The 13,145-nt window shown below is 35.7% G+C and overlaps 1 protein-coding gene across 4 annotated transcripts in view; it reads left to right on the top strand.

Moving 5' to 3' along the window:
- The window catches only part of ADGRB3 (adhesion G protein-coupled receptor B3), a 726,710-nt gene extending 720,159 nt beyond the window's left edge, over positions 1-6,551 (top strand). Inside the window, exon 31 of one of the 4 annotated variants that reach the window (XM_027603097.2) lies at positions 4,606-6,551. In XM_027603097.2, the coding sequence (XP_027458898.1) occupies positions 4,606-4,794 (189 nt within the window). In that variant the 3' untranslated portion in view covers positions 4,795-6,551. The remainder of the gene's footprint in view (positions 1-4,605) is intronic. The other 3 variants (XM_027603095.2, XM_027603096.2, XM_027603098.2) reach the window with 3 other exon arrangements.
- The last annotated feature ends 6,594 nt before the right edge of the window (positions 6,552-13,145 follow it).

Genomic DNA, 13,145 nt, shown 5'->3' with positions numbered 1-13,145 from the left:
AGCTTTGTGATATAGTTTGAAATCAGGGAGCATGATATCTTCAGCTTTGTTCTTCTTACTCCAGATTGCTTTGGCTATTTGGGATCTTTCTTGGTTCCATATAAATTTTAGAATTGTTCTATTTCTGTGAAAATTGCCATTGCTATTTTGATAGGGATTGTATCAAATTTATAGATTGCTTTGGGTAATATGACATTTGAACAATATGAATTCTTCCAGCCCATGAATGTGGTATATCTTTCCATTTATTTGTGTCTTCTTTATTATTTCTCACCAATTTCTTGTAGTTTTTAATGTATAAGTCTTTTACCTTGTTGGTTCAGTTTACTCCTAGATACTAAATTCCTTTTGGTATAATTGGAAATGGAATTGTTTTCTTGATTTCTCTGATAGTTTGTTGTTAGATACACACAAAAGATTTTTGTGTATTGATTTTGTATCCTGCAACTTAACTGAATGTATTGGTTGTAACAATTTTTTGGAGGAGCGTTTAGGGTTTTGTACCCATAAAATTATGTCATTTACAAATAGGACAGTTTTACTATTTTTTTTTCATTTATTTCTTTTCTTGCCTAATTGCTTCAGCTGGGACTTCCAATACTGTTGAATATAAGTGGCAAGAGTGGGCATCTTTGTCTTGTTCTTGATCTTAGGTGAAAAGCTTTCAGCTTTTGAGTATAATGTTAGCTGTGGTCTTGACATATATATCTATTAAATCCATCTGGTTTAATGTATCATTTAAGGCTAATGTTCGACTTTCTGTCTGCATGATCTATCTTTGATGTAAGTGAGGTATTACAGCCCCCTAGTGTAATTGTATCATTACCGATTTCTCCCTTTACATCAGCTAATATATGCTTTATTCATTTATATGCTTCTAGATTGGGTGCATAAGTACAAATTTATATCCTCTTGCTGGGTTGATCCCTTTATCATTATGTAATGCTCATTGTCTTTTATTAGTCTTTGTTTTAAAGTCTATTTTGTCTGACTGAAGTATAGCTACCCCAGCCTTCTCTTGGTTTCCATTTGTATGAAACATCTGTTATCATCCCTTCACTTTTAGTCTGTGTGTGTATCTTTACAACTGAGGTGAGTCTCTTATAGGCAGCATATATATGTGTCTTTTTTTTTTTTTTTAAACCATTCAGCCACTCTGTATCTTCTCCTGCTCTCTTCCCATGTGGTTTGATGCTTTGCTTTACTTTTATGTATTTACTTTAGGTCTTAACATTGTTGTGATCATGAAGCTTATATATCTCAGCCTACATATATGCCAGTCTATATTAAGTTGATAGCAAGTTAAGTTTGCACACATTCTAAAACTCTACATTTTAATCCTGCTGCCACGTTTGATGTTTTTGATGTCACATTTCACATCTTTCAATTTGTGTATCCCATTACTATTTGTTGTAGTCATTATTTTTACTACTTTTATATTCTTCGTTGGGATTTTTGCTTTTAGCACTTTGAATACATCATGCCACTCCCTTCTAACCTGCAGTTTCTGCTGAAAAATCTGCTGATATACTTATGGAGGTTCCCTTATACATAACAAGTTTTGTTTTTTTGTTTTTTTTTTTTTTTTTCCTGCTGCTTTTAAGATTTTCTCTTTAACATTTGACATTTTAATTATAATGTGTCTTGGTGTGGATCTCTCTGGGTTTATCTTATTTAGAAAGCTCTAGGCTCCCTCAACCCATAGGTCTGTTTCCTTCTTCAGGTCCAGGAATTTTCAGCCATTGTTTTTTCAAGTAAGTTTTCAGTCCCTTTCTCTCTCTCTTCTTCTGGGACCCCTAAATATTGTTTTACTCAATGCTGTCCTATAGGTCCCTTAAATTTTCACTTTTTGGGTTTTTTTGTGTATGTGGTACTCTGTTTGGCTGAGTCCTACTGCTGGGTGCAGTAGTTCTTTATCACTAAAGAAGCATGGGCCTCAGACCTAACGGGTGTCCAGACATTTATGAACAAGGGCAAGAATCACAGTACTACTGGGAATACCATGGGAGGCCAGAGAAGATGACCAAGAAAGCCAACCTTATTAATTATATAACCTCTCAGAAATTCAGTCAGTTGTATACTGGCAGCAATACTGTGAAATTAGGATCTAGACATTCTGAGGAAGTTTAAAATTGGCCATTTTAGTTCATGGATCCATGATGCTTGATCTTCAAAATATAAATGGAAAATCACATCTGTTCCAAACATAATGAAACCCCTATTTTCAAAGCAAATGAAATAATTTACATATTCTGAATCCTTTTAGGACTGAACTAATTCATCTTTTTTCAGACTAAGGATTCCCAGAAAGCTCCTTTAAGACACAGCCTTTGTCTAAGATGGATAAATCCTCTCCATAGCTTGATGCAGCAGAATTCACACCTTTGAATCAGTGATTGATTCAGGTCACTGTAGTGCCCTGAAATCTTCAGCCATTCCCATTGCCTACAAAATAAATTCCAAACTGAGTGGCCTGGCATACAATGTCCCTTATGATCTGGCTTTCAATTCTGCCTATTTATTCTATTCTTTTTCACTCCAACTAAAATAAACTGGTTACTTTTCTCAGACTTGTCCCATCTGCATGCTGTCTGGATTTTTACTTCTCAGTATGACTGCCTGTTCAGCCACCCAGCCTCCAATCACACATGTCTTTATGACCAAGCTCATTCTTCTATGACAGTTCTAATATCACTTTCCTCAGAAAGGTTTATATGCTTTCCATAAAAGGAAGCCTTATCTCCACCCTCGTCTGTACCCCTGTCAGCACTTGTCCTAGATTGTAGACACAGATCTAACTATATATATAAACCTTCATTTAACTATAAACACCTTCATAATAAGTGTGATTACTACATAGTGACCATTTATTAAATACTAGGTGTTATACTAGGCCCTGTAACTTTATTTTTGCAACCCCATAACATAGGTAATCTGCATATTTTGTCAGTTCCTTTGGCCCACAATACAAAGCATAGTTCTCTGTTTTGCAAATATTAAAGTTGAGGTTCATAGAAATCAAGTAAATTGCTCAGAGTTACATTCATATAAAATGGAGCAACTGGAATTTGGACCTGTATATATCAGGCTTTAAATCTTATGCTTCCTAGTGAACCATGTTGGCTTTTCATCTTTGATTCATCACTTTATCCTCCCTAGTGCCTAATATGGCCAACACAGAGCAGCTGATAAATATTAGGTGAAGGGAGCAAGGAAGGCGGGGAAGAGTTACAAGACTATATAGTTCATAAGACTTTAGGATATTAGACTAAATCAGAATTAATCCCCTGTTCATATCCTAAAGGTTAAAAATTTTATCACGTCTTAACTATTAGCTATTGTTTTCTTGTATGTCCTCATGATTAAGGCTAATAAGTGTTAAAAACATCTAACGTATTGAGGATTTTAACAGTTTACTTTCTAGTTATGGTATGTATTTCTATAGGTTGTCTCTTTTTATCTGTACTTGAGAGTGATTTTTATTATTTTCAATGAAACCCAGATAATAATTGCAGTACCTGTTTTACATTTCCCCCACTAATTAATTATAAGCAGTTGAAGCCTGGAATTTAGGGTGAAGGGGAAGAGATAAAGGACACATTCAGCAATTATAGTTGTTTAAGTGTTCTAATTTGTTCTAAAGAGAATTCAGTCATGATTTCCTTCTTGTTCTTTGATGTTACTCAGCATAGTCTATTACATTCAGATTCCCTCATTTTACAGAAATCTTTAAACACTTTTTAAAATAAATTTAAGTTCACTGCTAAATCTTAGCAAAATATCAGGCTATAGAAACTTTGAAGAATGTCTACTCATATTTACTGAGCCCCTACAACATGGAAGGTCTGGGTGGAATAATAATTAGGCAGATCTTAAATCTCAAGTAGTAAGAGGGTATATACTATGGAATATAAGGAATGCTGGCCAGTAGACATACTTTAAAACCTCTTATATTGCTAGATATATTTTCCAAAAAGCTGTGCTCTTTGAAGGGAAGAATGATTTTTGCTAAATTAATGTGCTGCCCAAATACGTAGAAAATTGGGAATATACAGCAGGGAAAAAAATAGATTACACAAGGGACATAGTAGCATTTTAATGTTCTAAAAAGGATAATTTCTTAAAAACTAAGCAAAATTAATGAAATTCAGTTTTATGAAATATGGCCCGTTTGGGGACTGTTTTTATTATTACATAACATGCTCCATTACATATCTTCAAATTTTATCTCACCAAAGATTCTGCCAAAATACTTCAATTTTCTACATTTAGTCTTAGCGGGAAAACTCCTTTCTACCTGAGATAGCTATACTGACATTTCACAAGATACCCAAAACAAAACATCATCTACTTTGCCTTCCATAAATTATTCAATTCCTTTGATTTCTGGAAAACTTTAGGATAACATAAAGAAGGTGTTCATCAGTTTGTTCAATGAAGGAAAACTAAAATCAAAACCACTTCCTGCAGCTGGCCACAATTTCAAATCATCTCTGAATCATATAAACTCGATTAAGGTCACAAACATGCTGTCTTCCTGGGAACTTCAACAAGCAGTAATCCTCGTCATCAAATAATGACTCTCTTCCCCTCTCTTCTCAACAGGAAAACCCAGCACCAAACAAGAATCCATGGGACACTTTCAAAAACCCCAGTGAATACCAACATTACACCACAATCAATGTCTTAGATACAGAGGCAAAGGACGCTTTGGAACTGAGGCCAGCAGAGTGGGAGAAGTGTCTGAATTTGCCTCTGGATGTGCAAGAGGGTGACTTTCAAACAGAAGTTTAGCAAAATCAAAATGGACTGAGGTGGATATAAAACAATTTATTGCACTGACACTTAAGACTTGGGAAGCCTGACATTTCTATCTGGACCGTGTGACTATCCTATGTCAGGAACTTCATGTGCCAAATGTCAGTGGTGTTTGCATATGGTAACTTCTCACTAGTCAGGCTAGTGGAGAGAGGACCAGGTGTACAGTTCTGACCATCCTGTGTTGTAAGTACCCGTGGAATGGATTTGTAAGGTAATCTTTATAGATAAACCTCAAGCAACGATTCATGTTGTAACCGCTTCATATGGTTTAGTTTTCAAAAAACTTCACCATGAAGCACAATGTATATATTTATGCAGTTTTTAAAGTTTATAACAGTCTGTTTGGCCATTACTACACTTTTTACTTTATAATATAAAAGCAAAGTTTTTGTCATTAAATGAATGTTTGTTGAGCTACATTCTTCATTGCTTTAAATGCAATAAAGTAATAATCTCACTTTTATATGAATAATATATTTCACATCTTTATTATTGCAGTTTTCTCTAGAAAGCTCTGAGTAGCTTTCTCTGCTGCAACTGTGTATAAAATATTTAAAATGTTGTATGGTGTAAATAAACTTTTGTCTACATATCAGTTTTTTAGTGCATTTTATTTTGGATTTGTTGAACAGAAATTTACATATTTATAAAGTTTTTTTTCAATACAGATACTGAAAATGTATTCACAGTTTTAATAGCATACCGTTATTACTCCTTTGAAGCTAATGATTTCTCAAATGTAATAGTAGGTTTGTTTAGTGCTTCTGTATTTTCTACTCAAGCATCCTTTGGAACAATGTAACGTGTAAATGGGGCTTGTCAGAAATCTGCCATCATAGTCTTTCTTACATAAATATTACGTTTTTTTTTCTATCTTGTGGCAAAAAGACAACTAGTAGAAAACAGTAAGTTGCCATACAAAAAATAATACAGGGAAAATGTTTATTATAAGTAATGCAGTCCATTGCATGTTTCACAAAACTACTTGTACTATAGTTCTTCATAGCATATAAAAAAATGAACTTTATTCAGGATTTTTTTTTAAAATCTTCTCTGTATATTCTGTAGCAGAAGGAAAAGGGGAGTGGATGTATTTGGTTAGATGCTTTCTCTCTGGTGTGAAAAAGTGGGAAGTCTGAGGTGAGCTGGTCCCTAGTGCCCTCTGTAGTGGAAAGCCACACCGGTGATGTCTCCTGCTTTCTCAAAGCCTCATTAAAGGAAGCACGGTGCTTTAGAAGAAAAAGGACTTCAGCAATTTTGTCATCCTTTTAATGGATGATAAGATTGCATCTTTCAATCTAAGGGAAGTACAGGGAGTGGAAAGGAGATTAGGGTCTTCAAAACTCCTAGAATGTTTATTTAGTTTGTTGTTAAACCTAAGCTGCATGGTCTTGTGTGGTCTGTCAGAAACTCAAGTGAGCTGGCTCCGGCTACCCATGACCTGGGGGACCCAGCCCTGCAGGCCATGAGTCCAGGCAGAAACAAAGGTGCTTCAACGCTCGCTCAAGTGCACCATGAAGCTAGAGCCTTAAAAACCGCCCAGCTCAGGCTGAACTGTCAGATACTTATAATGTTCTCAATGTAAAGATGTTAAAAATATATTTTTAACCAGATTTTAAAAATAAAAGCAACATCAGACTATAACATAACTAAGGAGTGATTTTTCTATAGAATAAACTTCATGCTAATTATAATGTAATTGTAACATTAAATGTTTATTAAATTTATAAGATGACTTTCTGGTGATAGGAATATTTAGTAAATTTCTCTCTCATTCTCTTTCAATATCCATGTATCTATAAGTACATACATATGCATATATGTATGTATATGCGTGAATATATATGTGTATATATATACATATACATATATATACAGATGCTTAGCTCCATCTCAGTAACCTATAGAGTGAATGAAAACCATGTAGGCAGTTTCCCATTTCAAACTGTAAAATCTTGACTGGGGGAAAAAAACCCTCAATAAGCATATATTTGAAAACAAATTCTATGTTTAAAAACCAAATTCAATATATTAGACTAATATTTCTTGTAAAACTACAATAGTCACTGCCATAAAATAAAACCCTCTATTTTTTCACTTCTATTTTTCTCTAGTTCTAGTAACTCAATATCAGATTAATATATGAAAGCTAAGCAGAAATTGCATACTTGAAAATGTTAGGGGGTAACATTCTTGTTACTCTAAGAGGGATGCCAATTTGTAGTGGTGCTTTTCATTTGTTTTTTAATCTATAAGGAAAACAATGCAGGCAGGTCAATAAGTACCAAGGAATCATAATTTCAAAGAAGCTCTCGTTTTAGTCCACTTCTTAACAAGTTTCCTCTGTACATGAACATACTCGTACTCTGCCAAAGCTGACTTGCAGCCATCCCCTCTACCAGCCCTGGGCAGCTCTCTCTCAGCCCACTGCACTCGCAACCTGCCAAGAACTTTGTGTCCTTGGACTGGTCGTCCTTCCCCTCCCCCCCCACATCTAAATTTTATCTACGCTTCAAGGTCCACCTCATATTTCATCTTCATGAAGTTTTTCATGATTTTCCAAGCTAGAAATAATTTCTCCTGTGAACTCCTATGGCAATGCTTCTGTACCTCTCCTAGGACTTTTAAAAAAAACTTCTACCTTGTTATTTATACACATTTCTGATATCCTCTGGTGGACTGTGAGTGCCTGGAGGGCAGGATTCATGTCTGATCCATTTTTGTATCTCTTAAGGGACCTAGCACAATAATGTTCACACAATAAATATTTGTTGAATTATTCGTGGAATTTATTTTAGTATTGCTTACAGTCATGCATTCACAGCAAGTCACACATTCAAAAGTGTTTATTGAATGACTATTATGTATTTACTTGTTTGTTAGAAGAATACAGGGCCTCTGTTTTAGGGAGCTCACAGTCTACTAAAGATGGAAAATACAAATGTGAAAGTAATAATATTTAAATATTAAAAGCTCTTATTACCCTATATTGTCTTTTTGCCCTTAAGATTACCACATGAGGCAGGAATTATCTTACAGACATGGAGACTCAGAAGAGGTTAAGCAATCTTAAGATCACCATAAGTAAATGACAGACCCAATATTAGAGCCCCCATCCTCTTACTTCTACTCTGGGGTCATTCCCATGATACCATGAAGTTTCTACTGTTCCTTCTAGATTATTAAGTCCTCAAATCAAATAACCACAAATTCCATGTAGATGTTTTTCAGGCTAGTAGTAGAGGCATAAAACTGAAAACATGCATCATCAGCTGCCATGGGGCTGGTGAGGACAGTAACTAATTGTAGCAGGAAAGCATGGCTGATCAAAATAGCAAGTGATCTTAAATAGATTTGGTCTATTGTGCATTGTGTGATTCTATTTGCACCACTTTACCTTTCAAATCCTCTTCAAATGTAATTGCTGTTTCACTAGTTTTGTGATTACTTTTGCACATATGCAACAGGAGACAGAAGAGAGAGGCCAACCTGAATTTTTAGATTGGCTTCAGACACTCTAAAAACATACAGCCACAATTTTAAAAAGTTGCAGTCAGTAAATCACTGCTTCAGAAAATTTAGATTGCAAATTTTAAATCATTCTCAGCTTCTTAGAAAATGTTTACTAATTTTAGTTTTTTTATCTATGTCAAAGTCAATTAATTCTACAAACTTATATTACTTCATTGAAGAATATGAAAACAAGTATGTCTCCAGCATGTCAATCTGCACAGTTTTCTATGATGACAGTGGGGGCAAACCATTCACTAAGGAATTTCGGAGACAAAGGATAGGAGTTTCAAGGGTCTGTGTCTGACTTTGTCATAAGCATACAAGAGGTTCACCTGAGAGTCTTATCTAAGGTCAGAAGGGTGGTTCTTGTGCAGTAAGTTGTTTCCTAGAACACGAAAGGGTGCGGGGATTTCCTGACTACTGCTGTTTTCCAAGGGCCTAGGGCTCAGCTAAAGTTCAACACTGTCAGCAGAAGAAACTAAGCCTACTGGAATGAGAAGACTTCTTCAAAAATTAATGTTCAGCCAGCAGTAATTAATAGAAAGGATTTTCTAACATTAGACAATAGCTATGCCTCTTTTTTTTTTTTTAAGATTTATCTATTCATTTGAGAGAGAGCATGTGAGCAAGGAGAGAGGGAGAAGGAGAGAGAGAGAAAATCCTCAAGCAGATTCCAGCTGAGCACAGATTCTCATGCAGGGCTCAATCACAGGACCCTGAGATCATGACCTGAGCGAAAACAGAGTCAAATGCTCAACTGAGCCACCCAGGTGCCCCAGCAAAGCTATAACTCTTTAAACAAAAATAATTCCAAAGTGAAAATGGTAAATAGTCTAAGCTAGAGAACATTTAATTTTCTTTAATCTGAGTTTACCAATCCTCTCTTGGTTTGGATTCCTGCCTGTACATTTATACCATACAACTTGCTAGTCACAGAGGCCAGGGGCCTAGCGTGAAGAAGCCAACTGTCTGAAGTTAAGCTGAGGGGAATATTTTGACCTTCTTGTTCACAGGTAAACTAATAGATTAACACCTGAAAAACAGCTAAATTGATAAGCATCTATGAGTTTAACCCATTAGAATCACCTCAAAACACCTGGCCAGATGCATCTAGCTTTTCTTACATAAAGACAAACAATTCATGGTGAAAATGATTCTTCTGATAGCAACCACCTATAGAAAAGGCATAAAAGCCTTTTGAGGAGTGTCTTTTGAGTATAACTTCCTCCTCACCAAAACCACGAAACTCCAGTAAGAGGGCCAGCTCGCTTTTAATAAGTAGTTTTCAACCAAAGAAAAGAGTCACAAAGATTGGAATTAAAGGTCAGAATTTCAATTCCTATTCTTTTAACCAGTTCAGAGTTTTGTCAACTTTCCAGATGAATGCCTAGCATTACCTAATATCTCTTTTTCTCTCAAATCTAGAATTTCATTTCTAAAATTCATAGAGTATTTTATGTAGACACTGGGAAATAATTTTAGGTAGTAAGTATATTGTGCTTTATTCTGAAGTAGAGTCAAGGTGTTTATAAAAATATATACAGTATTCAACAAATACTTATTTAGAACCAGTCACCATCTAGATATTGTATTAGTAGGTGATGATTCAACAGCAAACAAAATTTGGTCCCTATTTTCAAGGGACTTAGCATCTTTGGAGACATACAGACCAACAAACAATTACAATAACTTGATAGATTTTTAAGGAAAAGAAAGAGCATGTAATGGGAATATTTGGAAAGGCACTGATATAAATAAAATAAATAAATTACTTAAAATGAACAAAGACAATCAAGGTGACACAGAGACTAATTTAGTACCTGAAATGTATGCCTCAAGGTCCTAGACTCCTGTCTGGAGCTGTGCCAAATGATGGCTCTGAGCATCCCAATAACTAATGTACACATAGAAACTGCAATTAATTACATAGTTTATAGTGTGCCTAAGATAAAAACCAAATTTCCTCTACAGAGGCAGAAGACCAACCAAGAAATGTCTCTCACAAAACCTCATGCTGAATTACATATTGAATTCTTTATCAACAACATCCTTGTAAAACCTCTGAGCTCTACAAAGGTATTTCTTATGTCCTTTGTTGAATTGTAATGTGATGGTTAATTTATAACTTGATTTTAGATCACAGTATCAGATATTGGTCAAACACCAATGTAGGTGTCATTGTGAAGTATTTTTTAGGTGAGATTAACATTTAACTCAGTAGACTTTGAGTAAAGCAGATTACACTCCATAATGTGGGTGGTGAGCCTCACAAAATCAGGCCTTCAGAGAGAAAGGCAGACGTTCCCCAAGGAAGAAGAAATTCTTCCTCCATACTATCTTCAGACTACAGCTGCAACATCAACTTTTCCATGGGTCTCCAGCTGCTAGCCTGCCCTCCAGATTTCAGACTTGCCTGACCCACAATCACATGACTCAATTCCTTAAATCTATGTGTACACACACACACACACACACACACACACACACACACACACACCCTATTGGTTCTGCTTCTTTGGAGAACCCTAATACAATAAATACTTAATACCCAAATACAATCACTAAAAACATTTTTTCAAGAGTCAAAACACTGTGTTTCAAGTACAAAGCTATCCCATGATCTGGCTGAATAAAAAAAAGAAAGAGAGAAAGAAAAGAAAAGGAAAACATTGTATTTCAAGAAATTACCCATGAATATGATTTCTCAAAACAGAGGTTTTGGTAATAATTTTAAGCTCTTCTGAGTGTTTATGAAACTTTATAAATATTTATAAATATTCATTTAATTCTCAGAATTAGCCTATAAAGCAAGTTCTATCATTATTTCCATTTTACAAACAAAGAAACTGAGGTCCATAACTTTGCCAATATCACACAAGGCAGTAAATGGCAAAGCCAAGATTCACCCTCACAGTTCAGCCCCAGTCTAAGCTCCGAATAATTCTGAAAACTGAATAGTTTTTTGGAGGTAGAAAGTTCAAGGTTAAACTCGCTGGCAAGTATTTGGGATGTTATAAGGGCAGATCTGTAGGATGAAGGAGAGAAGGATGGGTATCCAGAGGACCACTCCCCCTCACACAGAATAGTATTGAAGAAGAACCACCAAGAACTTGCTCAGAACACAGAGTTAGGTTTGGTTCAACACAAGGACATATGAGAGGCTGAGATCCCAAAGTTCTACAACATGGGGCATCAAAAAGACGACTTTTGTTTAGAGAATATTATCAATAGATTATTGAACCATATTATGTTCATTAAAGTATTTTCTAAAGTTTGGTATGTATGGAAAATCTAACTTTGAAGTGGCTTAATTTTCTAGTGATACTTATAGGATAAACTGGCTTCCAAACATAACCCAAGGTAACAAATTAGTATTAATGAGTCACTTATATATTTACTAAAAAATTGCAATTAGGACTTTGTGCATTGAAAGTCATACTTGCAGATAATGATCACTTCAGAGGTTGACATATCACTTACGGCCATATTATTTCATGACCATAAAGTCGTATTATGAGGGGATACTACAGGAGATTAATTATGTCTTTCTGTTCTGTAAGTTGGGGAGGAGAGATGGTAAGGAAGTGGTATCAAGTCAATGTGAAGAAGGAGCTAGGACACAGACTGGTTTTGTCCCACTGTAAATTCTCTAACCCTTGCAGAGACAATTACCACAAATTTTGACTCTCAAGGTAAAATTAAGACATAGGTTATATATAAGCATCATTAGCCAGAGAATCATAAAGGTAAATAAAAGCTACAAATAAGTCTCAGGATTTATGTTTTTATCCTCTCATAGAATTCCCATCAAAGTGAAAAAGAGCATAACAACCATCAAAGGAAGATTAGCTGTGTGTCCAAAACTTACTAGAATTCACTCGATTAGTGGCCCAGGAAGACCAGACTTATGACATTTTCCCTGCAGCAAACTGTCATGAATTTTGGACAAAATGTCTAGGAACTAATAGTTCTACTTATGGGAGGAGTAGCATGTTGTTCTTAAAATAATTATGCCAATAATTTTCCTCAGCATTAACCCAGGGCAGGATTGATAATTGTGATGATACAAATGTCAAATTGGCCAGGTATATTTACAGATATAGTTTCCTATCTTTACAGATTTATAATGCATAGTTGTCATTTGAATTCTATAACCAAACTAATTTGACTAGCTTTAGGTATATTTCAGTACAAATTCTGACCATCTAGTATCTTTAAATAATAAGTGCTAAGCACATTCTCAGTGATTCTCATGTCTGAGGCTGGATGGAGGGCCTGGGGATGGTCCAGGGCTTTTACATGGTGGCTCTTTTCCTATTTTCCCTTTCATGGTAGCAGAGGGAAATTGAGCACTGGAAGGAAGTGACCTTTTGCTGTCTAACTTTCCCAGTGACCCAAGGATCAGGAAAGCAGAATCAAGAATGGAGGAAATTCATGGCAGATCCTCCTCCTCCCTCAGAATCCAGCCATCTTATCACTTCAGAAGACAGATTCAGCTCCCACCCTTCCCCAAAATCACTCTGAACAGATAATCTCCACATGAAGCTGTTCTACTGAGGACTTTTCTTTGTTCTGTTTTAGGATTTGGGAGTGTAGCCAGCTTTCCGTCTACGATCTATTTCCTTTTGACTTCCAGAGTTCCTTGGACCCAACCTCCAGACAGATAAGCCATATCAAATGGCCCGTTCGATGGGAGACTTGGGATAGAGCACTTTATTTGCACAATCTCACTCTTGGTCATTCATCAGACAGGTGACAACTGGACCCACTTTTCTTCATGGGGAGGTGGGAAGCTATAGCCTGCCACTTAA

Source organism: Zalophus californianus, chromosome 7, assembly GCF_009762305.2.
Source record: "Zalophus californianus isolate mZalCal1 chromosome 7, mZalCal1.pri.v2, whole genome shotgun sequence".
In the NCBI taxonomy this organism is placed as follows: domain Eukaryota; kingdom Metazoa; phylum Chordata; class Mammalia; order Carnivora; family Otariidae; genus Zalophus; species Zalophus californianus.
The sequence above is the reverse complement of the archived record's forward strand: the minus strand, read 5'-3'. Positions and strand labels throughout refer to the sequence as shown.